At 39.5% G+C, this 18,245-nt stretch overlaps 1 protein-coding gene across 3 annotated transcripts in view; it reads left to right on the top strand.

The window, feature by feature from the left end:
• The first annotated feature begins 636 nt into the window (after nt 1-636).
• Nucleotides 637-18,245, top strand: part of ANO10 (anoctamin 10) — a 153,755-nt gene continuing 136,146 nt past the window's right edge. Inside the window, exons 1-4 of one of the 3 annotated variants that reach the window (XM_039837458.1) lie at nt 637-789; nt 6,307-6,459; nt 10,614-10,811; nt 11,966-12,100. In XM_039837458.1, coding sequence (XP_039693392.1) covers nt 6,321-6,459; nt 10,614-10,811; nt 11,966-12,100 — 472 coding nt within the window. In that variant the 5' untranslated portion in view covers nt 637-789; nt 6,307-6,320. The other 2 variants (XM_039837459.1, XM_039837457.1) reach the window with 2 other exon arrangements.

The raw sequence follows: 18,245 nt of genomic DNA, 5'->3' as shown, positions 1-18,245 counted from the left end.
TGGTGAATTCTAGGAAGACTAGGGAGCTAATGTGGCTGGTGCGGAGAAAAGGGGAGAGTAAAAGTGGTTTTCTGAGACATGAGGGGTGGCAGGGCTGGGAGATCCTACAGACCATTGTAAAGAATTTATTAGATGTTAAGTTTAATAATAAATTGGATTTGGGTTTTTCACCACCTGAAAGTGAGTTACAACTAGAATGAGACTTGTTCTTATATTTGAAAGTGTCAAGAAAATTGGATTCCTGAGCTTAAGAGAGGGAAAAGAGGAAAATGTGAAGGCGCAAATTTCTCTCCTGGGCGCTCTACTAGGTCCTCCTACCAGCTCTAGGCGTGACAGCGCAGCAAGGCCCCGCCTCTCCTACCAGTCCCGCCCCCTCTCGGAGTGACAGTTCAACGAGGCCCCGCCTCTCCCACCGGTCCCGCCCCCTCTCTGAGTGACAGCCCAGAAGGCACGCCCCTCCCTTTCCCGGCGCCCCTCCGGCTCCAGGAGACAGGCTAGCTAGGCCCGTCTCTCATTTCTCCGGGACCGATCCAGTCCTCGGGGGCCTGGAGCGACACATCGCTAGGCCCCGACCAAACTAGGTGCTACACTGAGCTAGGCCCCGCCCCTCCCACCGTGGCCCCGCCCCGCCTGCGCATCGTCGCGTCTAGGCCCCGCCACACCCAGCGCGCCGCTGCGCCCGCCCCGTAGGCCCCGGCCCGCCCCCTGCCTCGAGTGTCTGCTCGCCCGACCTCGGGTCTCGCCCGCTCTTGGGCCCGCCCCCAAAGACGTGGAGCGCCGCCGCAGCGGGTGAGTGGGGGAGGGCGCCTCAGAACCCCTCGCCCTCCGCGGCACAGAGCCGGGGTCTACGAGCGCGGCTGACAGCGGGCTGCCGGGCGGCGGCGGCGGCGGCGGGACGCCTCCAGCGACTCCTCCCAGCCGCCGCCCTTCCTTCCCGAGGTGCTGGCAATCCCGGGAATGGGGAAGTGGGACCAGGACGGGCGCAGAGGTTTGGGGGCGTTCATGTGGGAGGAGGGAGGAGTGAAAGTGTTGAGGGGTGTGGCTGTCTCAGGCGGAGGCTGGGGGCAGCCGAGGTTTGGGGACGAGATATGAGGCTGGGGGTGGAGGCGTTGAGTAATGGAATGGAAGAAGGGTAGCGAGGCCGAAATCTGGGATTGGTGGATGTAGGATTGAGGGTCTGGGGGTGGGGGCTTCAGAGCTGTGGGGAGAGTGGTCGTGAGTGGGGTGGAGGAGTCGGAGGAGCATAGTGAAGTGGCATTTTTTTTTTTTGAAAGGACCAGCTCACCGCTTCCCCTGACAGTCCGGGGAGCAGGAAAAGCTAGGGAATCTCAGAACGAGGGTGGCTGGAGCGAGTCTACGGAGTAAGATGCTATCTCTCCCATCGGAGTGACTGGGTTTCCAGGCTTCTGACAGGGACACTTCGTACAGCTTAAATAATAGATGCAAGTCCGAGGCGGCGCCTGGGACACCTGAGAAATGTGGGTGGCATGGGGTTCTCCTATAGGCTGCTTTCATTTTCCCGGCGCCTCCACAGCGCCAGCTTGGGTGTGCGCTGTCTTGTGTAAAACCCTCTTTCGACAGATGAGACAGTATATGGAGGTCCAAGATTTAAAAAGTACAGTGAGGTTTATTCAGACTCAAAAATAGTTGTATCACAGTCCCTTAAATCCTGCAGAGTTGTATGTTTAAAAAATATAATCTCGGGGTTTAAAAAAATTAAATCTTTATTATCTGGCTACTTTCAATTTAAAATCACAGTAATCTAAAGAACTAAATGTTTTCTAAGGGCCATTTCTATGAGCACGATAAACAATTTTAACTGTGGAAAGTAGATCATGTCTGTTCCGATCAGCTTTTGCTGAAAGAATCATAGACTTGCGGCTAAAGAATGAATTTTTAAAAAATCTTAAAATAATGGAAAGGATTAGAAAAGGCCTGGTGAATTGGAGCTGTATGCACTAAAAACAAAACAAAACAAACCCAGTGAAACTTTTTTTTAATTGTAGAAAACTTGGAAAATTGAGAAAAATTTAAAGATTAAAATGAGAAGCCCATGTAATTTCGCCAACCCTATTAACATTTTGTTGCAATTCTTCTCAATTCTTTTTGTGTTTTTTTGTGTATTTAAATGTACATATTCCATAATTGGGATTATATTATATATTACTTTGTATTTTGCTTTTTTCCTCACTTAACATTTTCCTGAATCATTAAAAATTCTCCATACATATCTTTTAAAATTGTTGTATAATACATAGTTCATCGTATAGGTTCATCCTTTTCTCACACATTAGCGTTTCAACTAGGTGCCAACTCCTGGGTTTGGAGGTGAGACTCAGTATTGCTCCAGATTTTCAGACAATATTCCAGCCAACATAAGCAAAATCTTAGTATCAGGAGTGATGAGAGTAGACAATGTATGAGTCAGACCATGGCGAGTCTCAGTGGGGTGATTCTGTACTGAAGTGGCCTTCTTTCGGTGCATTCGGTCAGCCCTGTGCCTGGGCCACTGTGGCCAGCCTCTCTTTAGTATGTCATGTCTCATCTCTCCTACAACTTCCTGTGGAGTCCTGATGCCACAAGGTTCCCAGATACATTCCTCAGGGAATGGCCTCACCAGCTTCTCTACACCATCGATGTGGGTGAAAAACCAGTGAGGGTGGGTGTGTGCAGAGCTGATTTTCCACTTGCACATCTGCCTTACGCACAGCTGCCCTACGTCACAAGGAAGGCATGTCCCCCAATTGCTCTCATAAACTGCCTCTCAGAGGTTTCAGAGGATGCCTCTGAGTTATCTCTGTAGGGGTCCCGGCCCTCTTCCTTCTAGCCCTGGCAGTTAAAATGATAGCTTTCCTCCTGAGGAGGTTCCCCTCATCTTCCAGCCTGGCCAGCATGGCCTTTCATTCTTCTCTGATATGTTCCTTTTCTGCTTCATGGCAGAGTAATTTTGTAATTCTGGTTCATGTTTCTCCCTGACTCTGAAATAGGTTGATTCCTGAGGACAGCCTTGTGCATTTCCTTATTAGCCTTTGAATTTATGATAATTCCATTGATTTTTTTTTTCATTTATCCAAACTGAGGAAGAGAGTAAAGGGTCCATTATTATTTTCTCGATCCTTGACAAAATATGCCCATAACCACCCCCCACCTACTCATCATGATTGGACTCGCAGTCTGTTTCACTGCATGTGTGCGTCTCAACCACCATGGTCAAGATTTACCTCTTATTGTAGTCAGTGGATTCCAGTAGCTACTGTAAAAGGCACATGAAACCAGTTCCTTTGTTGGTCTCTCTTTGGCCCTATGTGCAGTTCAACACGTGATAAAGAAGAACAGAATTTGGAATTATCCCCACCTGGAGCCATGAGGCCCTTTAATGTACTTACAGTTAAAGCCCTCATGTTCTCCCATCTGGTATTTTGGTTTCATGCACTAGTCTAGTGTCATAATAATGGTGAAGCAAGCTCTTGTTAAGACCCTCTGGTAAAAGTAGATTGCAGAACTCGGTTTAGGCCAAGGCTGCCCTGAGGCTTCTTCTTTCCGTCAGCCAATGGGGAGAATTGGGATTAGAGCAGGCCTGGAGTAAAGTCTGCCTTACCTGCACCCTGTTGTGTGTTGAACACAGAGGGGGGCAGGGATCTGCCAAGGAGAGGGCACCCCCAGCAGTGTTACTGAGCAGAGGGCTCAGGAAGAAGGCCACAGAGTTACAGGGACAGGAAGAAGAGGGAGTGTAAGAGGGGATCCTGCTTCTTAGGTAACCTGACCTTTAAGTACAGTGTGGCCCAATGGATGGCACAAGTAAGGAATCAGATTGCAATATCTGTCAACAATGTGTGAAATTGCCGTATTTCTTCTACACCTGTCAGAAGTGGGTTTTCTCCATCTTTCAACTTCAGCAAATCTGAAAAGAGAAAAGTATCTCGTTGTTACTTTGCATTTCTTTATTAGTAACTTTGAACATCTTTTCAGATGTGTGTTGGCCACTTGTATTTCTTCTTATGTGACTTGTGATTTCAGTTTTTTGTATTTTTTGTTGAAGTGTAAGAACTCTGTATGTAGATATCGTGACATTTTAATGTATTGGAAATCTTGTTAAGGTTGTGTCTCAAGTAATGAGAGGCAGATAGTATCTCAAATGAAAATGAATCAATGAGCAAATGTTTATTATGAGTTTCTAGACAGTGCTCATATACATGTTTGGTACTGAAACCTGCTTTTAGTGTCTCAGAAAGATTGTTTTATGGCCTGATAATTATGAATAAAGTGGGCCTTTTATTAGATTAGGCAGTGCATAAATGCTAAAGAACTTTGACCTTTGATGCGTGTTCACATATGCCCTGCTGAACAATTTCTTGTTCCCTTAACCTAACCATTCTTTCCATCTTTGCTGTTCGTTCATGCACAGTTATTCTTTCCATGCCCCAGGTTAGAAACCTTGGAGCCATCCGTGTATCTTTCCAAGCTGAAGGCTGTGATTCTAAACCTCCCTCCCCAGAAAGTCAGTTCCCCTCCTTGGGCTGCCCCTACACCCTGGGTTATTGCTAATGTATGTAGGCCATGTGTTAGAATGCTTCTGCTAGTAGGCTGGGAGCTCCTCAAAAGCAAGACGTAGACCTTACTTTTGTGCCTTCAGACTCTGTCATGGCTTGGCTCCCAGTAAGCACATGGTTAATGTTTGTTGTATTTGAAATTTTCATTTAAAAGATGGCGATGCTAAATCTCATAGTCTACTGGTAGATTAACACTGTCCCCCAACTTTTTGTTTGAAAAATTTCAGAAGTTCGGGGAGCTGAAAGAATACCATGAAGAACATTCACGTTCTTGCCCCCTAAATTTACCTAATGGGATTCATATCACTCTGACTCAGAAACTGACAGTGACTCCTTATTGACTATTGGGTCAGAAGTCAACTATGGCATTTATTATCCTAAAGTGTTCTCAGGTTACAGAATGATGCCACTCTGCTCTAGTCAGGCGGGTCTTGTAGATCTCCTACACTGTCCTGATTTTACACACAGTATTTCCCTGTGTAGAACGTGCTTCTCCTTTGCTTGATCAAAAGCTTTTACACATTAAGCGTTCCAAATTCGCATAGCCCTGACTGCTATCTGCTATCAGTCTTTCATTCTGAGTAATTCCTGGCTACATTATTAGCTATTTGGTGGTAAATACTAAGTCCTGGTTTCCTTCATAGAGCCTAGCATGCTGATTTTTGATTTGGCTCTTATCTTTCATAGTATTCCTGATATAGTTGCCGTATAATTTGAATCTAACGTTGCTTTATAATACCTGTGTTGCCTCAAACAAAACTTAGAGAAAAATGAAAGTTTATCAGTCCAAGCCAGACAATGTGGGTCTCTGTTGTCGCTTGCCACAACATCATTTCTCCCAAAGAAAAGAAAGATGTGTCGGTCACTCTTTTTTGATTGTTCCCAAGAATTGATTTGCTTTTGTCCTTTGGAGTCATTAAAACTTACATCAGGAACAAAGTTAGATTAAAAAAGTCCGAAGTATGAAAATAGTCCCTGTTGAGAATCACTAGGTGAAAGAGATTCACATGAGAAACATTTTGGGGGAGGCCATTAGGCCTTAGTGACTGATGCCATGTGTGGGTCTCCAAGTTCACTCTTCATGTTTTTCAATCTTGGTTACAGAGATAAAGATGATATCCCTGGGAAAGGTAGGGAATCTGGAAAAGAAAACTGATGCGGGGAGATCAACTCCATACTGAAACATGACATCGGATTATGTTAATTTCCTGCTCATATTGAATTAGCGACTTTGTAATCAGGGGCCCTAGTTCCTTACCATCCCACCCCCGCCCCCGTGTTAATGCTCCAGCCATACCTAATCATTTGTATTTCTCTGAGTCTGTTGGCTATTTTTCATCCTCATTTTGTAGAGGAATGCTATTTCCTCTCCTTAGAATGCCATTCATTGTCTATGTGGCAAAATCCTATTCATTCTTCTAAATCCTGCTTAGGTGTCACATCCTTGATAAATGCTTTCTTACTCCTCTCGTGTGAGAGCACATTTTACACTGTTGCTCTTCCCTTTCCTGCTCTGTTCTAGCTGCTTACAGGAGAGAACTGTGTTCCCCTGGCCTTTGTACAGGGCCGGCTCGCACGTGTGCCTGAACCACAGGTTCTGTGAGCCTGTCATAGTACCCACCTGGATCATGAGAAATTTTACTTTATCCTTGAAGCCAGAATTAGGTGTAATATAAAAATATATACAAATACAGCCTATATATGTCTCTTTTTCGTTATAACCCATATTTGCTTTTTATTTTATTTTAATTTTCAGAAAATTTGTCAAAGATGAAAGTGACCTTATCAGCTTTGGACACTTGCGAGAGTTCTTTCACGCCTTTGGTAGTCATAGAACTTGCTCAGGATGTCAAAGATGAAACCAAAGAATGGCTGAAAAACAGAATTATCACTAAAAAGAAAGATGGAGGTGAGTTAAATAAATGTTATTCGGACCTAGTCATGCTCAGTGACTAAAAGTGTATTTTCAAATGTGTTTCACAGTTTTTTCATTGATATATTTATAAAATTAATGTCCATTTCTTTGCTCTTTATTATTTATGTGGGACTTGAGGTCTTAAATCAACATTACACTGTAAGCAACATGAGTGATTTTGTTCAGAGCTATAAAAGTTGTGCCTAGCACCATGCTCGGTGCATCATAGGTAATTAATTAAGATTTGTCAGATGAATGAACAAGTATCTACTGAGTGTTCTTCGTGTGTCAGTTATGGTGCTAAGGGAGAGATAAATACAGTCTCTACCTGCAAAGATGTTACTCTGGGTAAGGAGACTGAATGCCAGTTTATGGAAATTGAAGTAATAGAAAATAAAAGCTAATGAAAGAGCTGTTACAAAGCAGTGCATGATACTTAGAAATCAATCGTATATATATATATATATATATATATATATATATATATATATATATATATATGCTGTAAAAGTAAAGAGAAGGAAGAGCTCGTACTTGGTGATGCTTTCAGAGTGGATGACCACAGAAGAAGCGAAACTTCAATCGTCTCCTGATGGGCTAGCAAAAAGGGGTCTAGATCTGGGTTGAGGACATTTCACACGAGCAGACATTTCATAAAACTACACAAAATAACACCTAAAACTTCCCTGTGTCTCCCAACACTAGGCAAAACTAAATAGTTTTTTAAAAGAAGATTTGACCGTAAACTGAAATATTTTCTTAAAAATCAAACTTCGAATCAAAGTGGAATTTTTCAAATAATTGAACCAAAAATAAACTTAAAAACAAGATTACCTGCTTGCTGAAATCTGAGGTGTTTCACTTGATCGGAGTCCCTTTAAAAGTTCTATGAGAACATTTGTAGTGTCTCAGAGTGAGAGGCTCCAGTATATTCCCAGTCTTTTCTGGTTGTTGTGTGGAACACTGTGGGTCTGTGGAGTTGGAAATAAAAATGGTACCAAGAAAAAAAAATAGGCTGAGATCTATTTAATAAATAGTTAGATTCTCAGATCCCTTCCATATTGTACCGCCCAGCGGAAGACTCTGCTTTTTACTCTCTGGAGAGGTTTAGATGCATGGATTTGCGGCATGGGACGATGGAAAAGAGAAATCCTGTACTGAAAATAGGGTAACAACTGAAAATTGTTACTTCTGTCCTCCATCTCGTACCTAATTTAGTTTTTAAAATGTTAGCAGCTACATTCAAATTATCTAGGAGGGAGACAGAATAATCTTTCTTTGGGGAGTCAGATCAACTTGACAGAATAACAGTGGTGCAAAAATGCGAGTTGCTAATGGAAAATGACCTGACCAGACGACCTTGGATCAAAGGCCATCTTTTATGAGCTCCCTCTAAGTCTTCAGAACTTCTGGTTAGCCTGTTAGAACCCCTTTCTTAAACATGAGTACGCAATAAAAAATTACCACACATCCCAGGAAAATCTCTAACATAAAACTAAACAGGAAAAAGCAGCAAATTATACATAAGAAGAAAACCAAAAGAGAATTAAAAGCTCCATTCTCAGAATTATGAGAAGATAGAACATCTGCAAATCAAGAGTAAGATATTATAAAACAATCATTTAGAAGAAAAGCTCTTATAAAGTGAAAATATGAAAGCAGAATTTAAAAACTCAGAAGAAGGGGGTTAGAAAATAGTTTTGACAAAAACCTCCGAGAAAGTAGAGCAAAAGGTAAAGAATTGGAAAATATGAAAGAAAAATATAAGGAAATTAGAGGATTAGTCCAGGAGGTGCACATCTGAATAAAAGGAGTTCTAGGAAGGGGAAGGATAAAGGAGAGTAAGAAATCATCAACGAAAACTGAAAGGCCAGGGCCATGCTTTTCCAGATTGAAAGGGCCCACCCAGTGTCCAGCACTGTGGATGAAAATGACATATCAGTGGAAAGTTTCAGAACCCTGGAGATAGAGAAGATACTGCAAACTTCCAGAAAAAAGAAAATAGGTCAAATATAAATGATCGGACTTCTTAACAGAAACATTGGGAGCTAGAAGGCGAGGGTATAATATCTTCATTTCTGAAGGAAAATGGTTTCAGTCTAAAACTCTGAACTCAGCTGCCAACAAGGTGTGAAGGCAGAGTGAAGAGATTTCTTCAAGAAGATGATGTTGATAGGGTATCTCTCATGTCAGTTATCAAGGGAAAACTTAAACAGTTGGCAGAGAGGTTGGGGGACTGAATTATTGATAAGTGCAAATGATTAAGCAAATGATAAAACAAGACAGTTAATAATTTGGGGGGAAATGGAAAGTTGTAGGAAAGGAAAATCATAGCATAACTGTAAGGCTCAACTCTAAATAACATGTCAAAATAATGAAAATACTATTGATGAAATGAAAAATGAGAAGGATGATCTAACTGTGTAGTGAGAATGGGATGATGGGAGTGGTGGATGGAAATGGTGAAAGCGGGGAGAAAAGAGCCAAATCTTCACCTGCTAAGGCTTAAAAGAAGAGAGGAAAAGCTTTTTAAGAAGTTGGTTGGGGACATGAAAGTAAATAACGAAGGAATCATGGGACAATTTGATAGCCATTGCCTCTGAGGAAGGTAAATTGTGGGAGGTGTCCACTGCTCTTTTTCAAAACAAGATACTGACAAATAGTTCTCCCTGAAGGTTATACCGATTTATACTCCCCTAGGAATGTCCAAGAGTGCCTTTCCCCACATACTCACTGTGTCAGGTTAGATTTGCCAAGCAAGAGATGCCGAGATGAGATTTATACACAGGTTTATTGAGGGCAACATCTGTAGGAAGGTAAAGGAGGAGGGAGCGGTAGGCGTAGAGAGCTTCGGACTTTGCTGCAGGTCTGGCACTTGTGAAAGTAGCAAGAGAAGGAAGAGCCTCGGACAACAGCACAGTATTAGCCAGGCTGAATGTTGCCCTTTGAAAAAAACCCATGCTGAGCAGTAGTGGCCTTATTCCAGGTCCCCTGCATGCTCAGCAGCAAGTGGGAGCAGCTAGGGGAGGATGGCCTCGGAGCGAGGGCACTTCATCCAGAGGCGGCAGCAGGAGGCTGTCAATTCTGCTCCTTACAGCGTATTCTCTTAAAGGGAGATCTGGGCGGAGTGGGACACTTCCACTACTACTGCACTCACCAGCCTGTTTGTTGCCAAACTTTTGATCTTTGCAGCGTGGAAAGTGAAAGATAACATTGGCATCATTTTTGCATTTATCTTAATATGAATGAGGTGAAGGATTTTATATTTAAGAATCATTTGTATTTTCTGTAAATCGAATATATCTTTTACTGACTTTTTATTAAAGCCTTTAATGTTTATTATAAATTACTTAAATTACAGTGCCACAATACATTAATTTTAATATATTAACCTGTTGGTAAGTGAAATATAAATTCTGCTCATTATCCTGTTACCACCTAATTAATATTTTCATAATTCATCTCTATGCTCTCTGGTGGGTGAATAGTAAAGAAAAAAGATATATACCTTAAAAAGTTTGATGTAGGTAGAAATAAAAATTTAGAAATAAGTTCTTTTTCTCCAAAATCTTTTATGTAATAATTACACGTGTAATATCAAATTACATCTGCTCTAAGGTTTTGGGATCTGTTTAAGAAAAATATTAAACCTAATCGAAAGTAGATATTCATGGAGAGAATCATTGAAAAATTATATTTGCTCTTGATTTAATATTTTACATTCACAAAATTTATTATAGTCTAATGTAATTGTGTTAAATTTGTGATGTTTTTACTGGGATATTTTGTTTCAAATTAATTTTCTTAAATTTTGTTTTTTTTTTATTTTTATATTAGGAAATTATATCCTTTTGCTCTGTAGTTTTACTTAGTGCAATTTTGTACCTAGAGCTAATAAATACTGGATTATTTTTTCATACCTACTTCTAATTTGAGTAACTCGTGAGTCACTTATTGCATTTCCCAGTTTTGGCATTTATTTCAAAAGCATAGAGAACTGCCATCCCCAACCTACTGGTATTTCTTATTTATTTGGAAGATGAATTTAACTTGCTTATATAATTTATTTTCCTTCTGCCAAACTAGAAACATAATATTATGTTTTCATTTTTGAAGCTTTTACTCGTCTCTCCCTTGTCTTTTTGAAGGTGCCCAGCTGTTGTTTAGACCGTTGTTAAATAAATATGAGAAAGAAACACTAGAGAATCAGAACTTATATCTCGTTGGTGCCTCCAACATTAGATTGTTGCTGGGGGCAGAAGCAGTGGGATTGGTGAAGGAGTGCAGTGACAGCACCATGAGAGCCTTCACGTACGGAACCAGAAAGAACTTCAAAGGTTTTGATGGTGAGTCCCAGGATTGTTTCTGTCAGAATCAGTTGATCAAAAATAAGTGTTTGATGTCTAGATCAAGGGTCAGCAAAGTTTTCCAGTAAAGGGGCCAGATAGTAATATATTAGGCTGTGTGGGCCATATGATCTCTCATGATTATTTAACGCTGGCATCGTAAAGCAAAAGCAACCTTAGACCTTAAGAAATGAATGGGGGAAGCTTGTTCAACTAAAATTTTACTTACAAAACCAGATATTGGACCAGATTTGGCTTGTGGGCCTGACTTACGCTTCTGGGATAGCGAATACGAATTAGGATAACACATGTAAGTTATTTATATTATTCTATTCCAGCTCTTAGAATGGTGAATATTCTCTGTCTCGATAAAGAAAAGTCTTAAACAGCATTCTTTCAGCATCCTAGAATCCCCATTTCCTTCTAGGTAGCTGGTTCAGTTCTGGCCTCCAAGGGGCTTCCAGAAGAGAATGGATTCTGGAAAGGACTTAGAAAGCCAGGTGGCTGTGCTGTCAGAGCGGGAGTTTGGCTTCAGATTCAAACTGGTCCTTTCCGGGGCTCCCGGAGTTAGAAGATGCGATTTCTTCAGATTCACTCCCTCTGGATTTTTATAGTTTACTAAATAAATGATCAAGGTGAAATTCAGCTCATTTAGGAGGATTCACCTGTCAAAAAACAACACAATTTTCTTTTTGCACTTTCTTCTCCCTCATTTATGGGAGGGATATTTAACTCTGGAAAGGAATGGCCTAGGATTGAGAGTTTGAAGGGGAATTTCCACATGGCAAACTTCAGTTCCATCCATAGTTAAAATTATTGTCAAAATTAAAGAGCCTACTGCCTTCTGGTCATTGGTATTAAATGAGATCAAGCAAGTGTCTGCCGTTTTGATTTTTGTACCATGTTATATAATAATTAGTATAGTGATTGAAGAATTATGTTAATCGAAGGCATAACAACATATTTTTATTCTTATAAAACAAATAAGGAGCTTTACATTCTGTTAAATTTACCAGTTTTATACTTTGCTTACTCCTTATGTTAATTATTTATTGCTTACATCATTATTTTCATAATCCAGGGTTATTTAAATATTATTAATTTTATTTTGGCTATTTCCGAGAACATAACTGGAAATTTTTGTTTTATTTTAGATAACAATGATGATTTCCTTACAATGGCAGAATGTCAATTCATTATCAAACATGAACTTGAAAATCTTAGAGCCAGAGATGAAAAAATGATTCCTGGTTACCCCCAGGCAAAGTTGTATCCGGGAAAATCATTACGTAAGTCTCTATGCCAACCAACTTCAGGAGTACACATTCCAATGCAATTAGTTTTTCTTAGTAGACGTAAGTAACAAATTACAGAGGCTTTGTTTTTTTCCTTTTACTGAAACGCTTATATAACTTTATAATAACTTTTTCACAAACATATCATTTGCCTTTAGAACTTCATTATGTTGTACTTTAGATCAATACGTATGTTCTATGTGGTTAGCTAGTTATTACTTATGGTCTCACAGCATTAAGTTGGTGTAAAATTCAGTGTGAACATATATAAATATTACTCAGTTAAAATAAGCGAAGTTTACTTTATGCCCAAACATTGTCCTGCAGTGACAGTCTGGGGTAAAAACGGGAGACCTGGTTTTCCCTCAAGCACTCTTCCATCTCCTCTCATCTCACTAGCTATGAACACGTGCAGAAATGGAAAGGCTTAGGAAGATCAGAGAATGATACAATACCTGAATACAAATCAGCAGTTTGCAAATTTTTGATTTTGTGTAATTCCTGTTGAATGAGAATACTAACTTGCAGAATGAAAGTGTTTACTACAATGTGTAATTCCTGAATGTGTTTTGCCTGAAACCCAGATAGTGGCAAGGCCTCAGAGCATTTTTGCTACATAAAATCCACTTGAAGTTTATAAACTTCTGTGTTCCCTAGTCTGGTTTTCTTTTAATAGTCAGTGTAATATCACTCTCCAGTCTTCACCCTGGATATATGCCTAAGAACCATATTCAGATTTTCCCTATTGTCACCAAATATATTTTAGAGCTGGTTTGTTTAAACCATGATCTAATCATAGATCACCCATTTTGTTTGGTTGTTATATCCCTTAAGTCTGCCTATCTGTCTCTTTTTTTGTGGTAAACGTAACATAAAATTTACCATCTTTAATATTTTAAATTGTACAGTTCAGTGGTATTAAATACATCTGTAATGTTGTACATCCATCATCACCACCCATCTCTATAACTCTTTTCATCTTGCACAACTGAAATTCTGTATTCATTAAACAATTATCTACCTTCTCTTCTCATCCCAGCTCTGGCAACCACCATTCTACTTTCTGTCTATATGATTTTGATTACTCCAGATATTTCAAATAAGTGGAATCATAATTGTATTTCTCTCCTCGTGACTGGCTTATTTCACGTCACATAATATCCTCCAGGTTTATCTGTGTTGTAGCATTTGTCAGATATTCCTTCCTTTTTAAGACTGATAAAGATTTTATTGTATGTATATACCACATTTTGCTTATCCATTTTTGAACACTTGGATTGCCTCCAACATTTGGCTGTTGAGAATAATGCTGCCGTGAACATAGATGTACAGATGTCTCTTTGAGACTCTGCTTTCAATTCTTTTGGGTATATATCCAGAAGCGGAATTGCTGGGTCATGCAATAATTCTATTTTTAATTTTTTCAGGTACCACCTTACTCTTTTCCACAGTGGCTTATACTATTTTACATTTGCACCAACAGTGCACAAGCTTTCCAGTTTCTCCACGTCCTTGCCAACACTTGTTATTTTCTGATATTTTGATAGTAGCCATCCTAATGGGTATGAGATAGTATCTCATTCTAGTTTCGATTTGCATTTTCCCGTTCTTCATGGTGTTGAGCATCTTTTGATGTACTTATTCACCATTCATGTATCTTTGGAGAAATGTCTGTTCAAGTCTTTCGCCTATTTTTTGAATCAGGTTGTTATTTTTGTCGACTTTTAGGAATAATCTATATATTTTTGGATATTAATTTCTTATCACATATATGATTTGCAAATATTTTCTCCCATTATGTGGGTTGCCTTTTTACTTCATTGATATTGTCTTTTGATGCACAGAAAGTTTAAATTGTCACGAAGTCCAGCTTATCTATTTTTGGCTTTTTTGCCTGTGCCTTTGGTGTTATATCCAAGAAATCATTGCAAATCCAATGTCATGAAGCTTTCCTCTGTGTTTCTTCTAGGAGTTTCATATTTTGGTGTCTTATGTTTAGGTCTTTGATCCATATTGAGTTAATTTTTATATATGGTGTTAGGTAAGGGTCCAGTGTCATTGTTTTGCACGTGGACATCCAGGTTTTCAAACACCGTTTGTTGAAAAGACTGTCCTTTCTGCATTGAATGGCCTTGGCACCCTTGTCAAAAATCATTTGGCCATACATGCGAGGGTTTGTTTTCTATTCCATTCCATGGGCTTTCTATTCTATTCCATTGGTCTGTATGTCTGTCTGTATGCCAGTACCACACTGTTTTGATTATGGTGGCTTTTGGATAAATTTTGAAATCAGGAAGTTTTGTTCTTTTTCAAGATTGTTTTGGCTATTTGAGGTCTCATGAAGTTTCATATGAATTTTAGGTTGGGTTTTTTTTTTTTATTTCTGCAAAGATGTCATTGGGATTTTGATAAGGATTGCATTGAATCTATAGATTGCTTTGGGTAACAATCTTATGAATGATATTAAGTCCCATGAATACAGAATGTGTTTCCATTTGTTTATGTCTTCTGTAATTTCTTTTAGCATTGTTTTGTAGTTTTCATTGTACAAGTCTTCTACCTCCTTAATTAATTCCTAAGGATTTTATTCTTTATGGTGGTGTTATAAATGAAATTGTTTTTATAATTACCTTTTAAGATAATTCATTGTTAGTGTATAGAAATGCAACTGATTTTTGTGTGTCAACTTTGTATCCTACTACTTTGCTGAATTCATTTATTAGCTCTGACAATATTTTTGTGGAAAATTTAGGGTTTTCTAGATGTAAGATGATATTATCTATGAACTGAGATTTTACTTCTTTCCAATTTGGTTGCCATTATTTCTCTTTTTTGCTAAATCACTCAGGTTAGAATAAAAAATAATAAAAAAATATTATGTTGACTAGAAACGGTGAAAGCGACATCTTTGTCTTAATCTTAGGAAAAGCTTTCAGTCTTTCCCCATTCAATATGGTGTTTGCTATGGGCTTTTCATAGATGGATTTTATTATGTTGAGATATTTTATTATATTCCTAGTTTGTTGAGTGTTTTTATTATGAAAAGGTATTGAATTTTGTCAAATGCTTTTCTGTATCAGTTGAGGTGATTGCCTTTTGTTTATGATTTTCCTTTTTTCCTTTGTAGTATTTTTCCATTGTTCTATACCAATTTCTTAGTGGTTATTTCTGTTTTTTTTTTTTTTTTTCCCCCTTGCGAGCTGTTTTTGGCAGGAAGTGTGTGTGTTAGAGAGTGGGGGTTGTTGGGGAATGTGGTCAGGAGCTTGGATTTTGCCTGGCTGTGCCCTCTCTTTGAGTCTTCCTCGGCCCTGTGGAGATAGATCCTCCGTGGAGCCCTGTTCTTTCAGGCATTTTTGTTGCGTTTGGTCTTTAGGTTTGTCTTTGGCCAGCTGAGACCCACAGCTCCAGAGCTGCTTGCCCTTCAACCCCGGGTTCTAGCAGGCAGCTCTTTCTTCCAAGATGACAGGCCTGCACTTTCCCCGCTCCAGCCTCGTCTCTTGTTTGGCTGTGGTGACAGGAGGGAGCAGACGCACTTCAGGGGTCTGCCATGCATCCTCTTTGCCTGCATTCTGAGCAGTGGGACAGTGGTTTCCCACCCCTCAGTGTTCATGAAAACCCTTCCACTGCCTGCTTGACCCAGGTTTGCAGAAGCATGAGTGCTCTTAGCTTTATGCTGGCCTGATTTTTAAGGTCTCTTTTCATAGTTTGCGATTTGGTTTTATAGTTTGTTTTCTCTTACTTTCATCAAAGACGGGGGTTTCTTTATATGTTTCTTGTTTTCTTTGTTGTTTTTAATGTGGTGTCATGAATAAGAACAGGGCGGAGGTCTTTCTGTCACCATTTATTACCAGGAGTTCCACATTCTGTATTAAAGCCGTTGTTTGGTGCCATCTGGAAGATTTCAAATCTTCCTTAATCTCTTAGTGCAAAGGCGTGTTTTCAGACACAGCCGGGTACTGCATCAAATGAAATGCAAAGCAGACTGAGGCACCGCCCTGGCTGTTAATGTGCAAGTCTCATTTACGCTGTCCATCCACGTTGATCGGACCACCATCTGGAAGCAGACCATCACTGCTTCAGCCTGTTGGTTTCTGCACCGCTGCATCCTCTTTGGTGTGACTGGGACAGAGAAGAGTTTGCTCTTTCATCACAAGGGATTCTGGAGCAGCAGTTTTCCAAATGCTCCCAACTGCTTCACAGAGAGAAATTTTCAGCTGAATGAAACTTTGAAGAAAATATGTAAATGTATTTCTCTTGGCTCTATAGGGAGCCAGTCTGGTGTCCTGAGACATAAGAAAAATAACTTTCTTGCTGGCAGGATGAAGCTTTTGTAAATAGGATTAATCCCTCCCTTCTTTCCTTTCTTCTTCCCTCCCTTCCTTCCTTCTTCCTCTATTTCTCCCTCTCTCTTTTCTTTTTTTTGTATTAAATATAAAAATAATAAAATCATCTCAATTATGGTCATTAAAATTTTTTTTTATACCATCTGAGATAAGAATCATATTTAACTTGTCAAGGCTGGATTTTAAAATTCTGCATTATTTTTTCCCTTTATGTCTTTGAAAATGTAATCCCTAAAATGCTTTCTTGTATTTTTGCATCATTTTAACTTTATATCATAATATTTGGTTGAAGAGTATGCATAATTATAAACTGTGAACTATTTTCAGAGTGCAAATTTTAGAACTAATAAAACTTAGAGTAATTTAAAGTCCTAGATTTTCATTAAGTTAATTCCTAGAACCATAGAAATAAGTGGAAAGGCTTATTTTCACCTTTAAGTTTTATGGGAGCCACCCCCTGAGCAGCCTCCTGAAGCTGACGGGAAAGAGAGACTGCATCCTGCTCAGTGTGACCCCCACCAGCACCTTGAGAGCTGCCTGGGGTTTCATGAGGAGCTCTCCATTATCTTAGGTTTAACTCGATTTTCATTTTACATGCAGTCATTATAATTTAGCTTGCCATAATGTTGTATTTTGATAGGAAGCCTTCATTAAGTACATAGCAACGTGTGTCATTGTAAACATGATTTGGGGACTTAGGTGGTGCTGTGAGCTGTGCGCTTTCAGGACTGTCCCTCATTCCATCAAACAGCAGACACCGCGGGGAACTAGAAATTGGCCGTCTGTGTGTTTTAGTCGTTGCTGTGCATCTCAGTGGGCATCCCGGTTCTAGTTTGCTGTGTGAGCTAAGATCCCTTCATGCCCTCCGACTCTGGCTTCTCCTGTTGATTCCTAATTGATAATAGTCATGCAAATAACCTAATGAAAGATTTTCTTTAGAAAGAGGAGTTAAAGGAGCCAAGAATTTCTTCTGTATTAACTGTCCTCAAGGATGTTACTTAGTTTAGGTTAAAGATCTGTCTCAAAATGTCTGTCAGGTGATTATCGTATTTTGATTGATGGGATATGGCACATCTTATATTAGGTCTTTAATGATGTTATTCTTTCAGATCATGATGATAGAATATCTTCTATATACAAATAGATAGTCAGATACAATCTGTCTTCTAAAATTATTTATCATCCTTATAAGAATAATGAGTAGATTTCAAGTAAATATGTAGCAGGCATGTACATAAGAAGATTAAGCTATTGATATATTTATATATGTATGTATCTCACTGGCTGGGAATAGTATATACATTTACTGTGTTTTGCTACATATATACATTTTTATATTAAAGAAGGATGGAAACAATACAGGAATATAGAAATGTATTTTGAAAACACAGTGAGAAGCAGTTTTTTACTTCTTAAGACAAAAATAGTCTGTTTACACCAGAGTGCTAGAGTTGAGTGGAGCCTGGGAGGGGATGCTGGGGGGCAGCAGCAACTGTTGGGGGTGAAAGTTCACCGCTGGCCTGCCTTCACACCTATAGTGCTCTGTGCGCTCATCATCGCCCCTTTGCAGGGGGTGACTGGAGGCAGTGTGACGTGCCCCCACAGAGACACTGTAAGGAGTTGTAAGAGAGATTTTTGTTTTTACTTTTGAAGTAAACACGTCACATTCACCAAAGACAGAGACAGTACTACATTGTTATTGTTATTGCATTATTTAATTTAGAGGGTTCAACTATAAGCCAAGTTACTTACAGTCTCCTTTAAATTAGATTTTGGTTTCTTTGGCTCATTGTTAA

This window comes from Pteropus medius, unplaced genomic scaffold, assembly GCF_902729225.1.
Source record: "Pteropus medius unplaced genomic scaffold, Ma_sr-lr_union100, whole genome shotgun sequence".
In the NCBI taxonomy this organism is placed as follows: domain Eukaryota; kingdom Metazoa; phylum Chordata; class Mammalia; order Chiroptera; family Pteropodidae; genus Pteropus; species Pteropus medius.
Note: the sequence above shows the minus strand (reverse complement) of the source record. Positions and strands in the feature narration are given on the sequence as shown.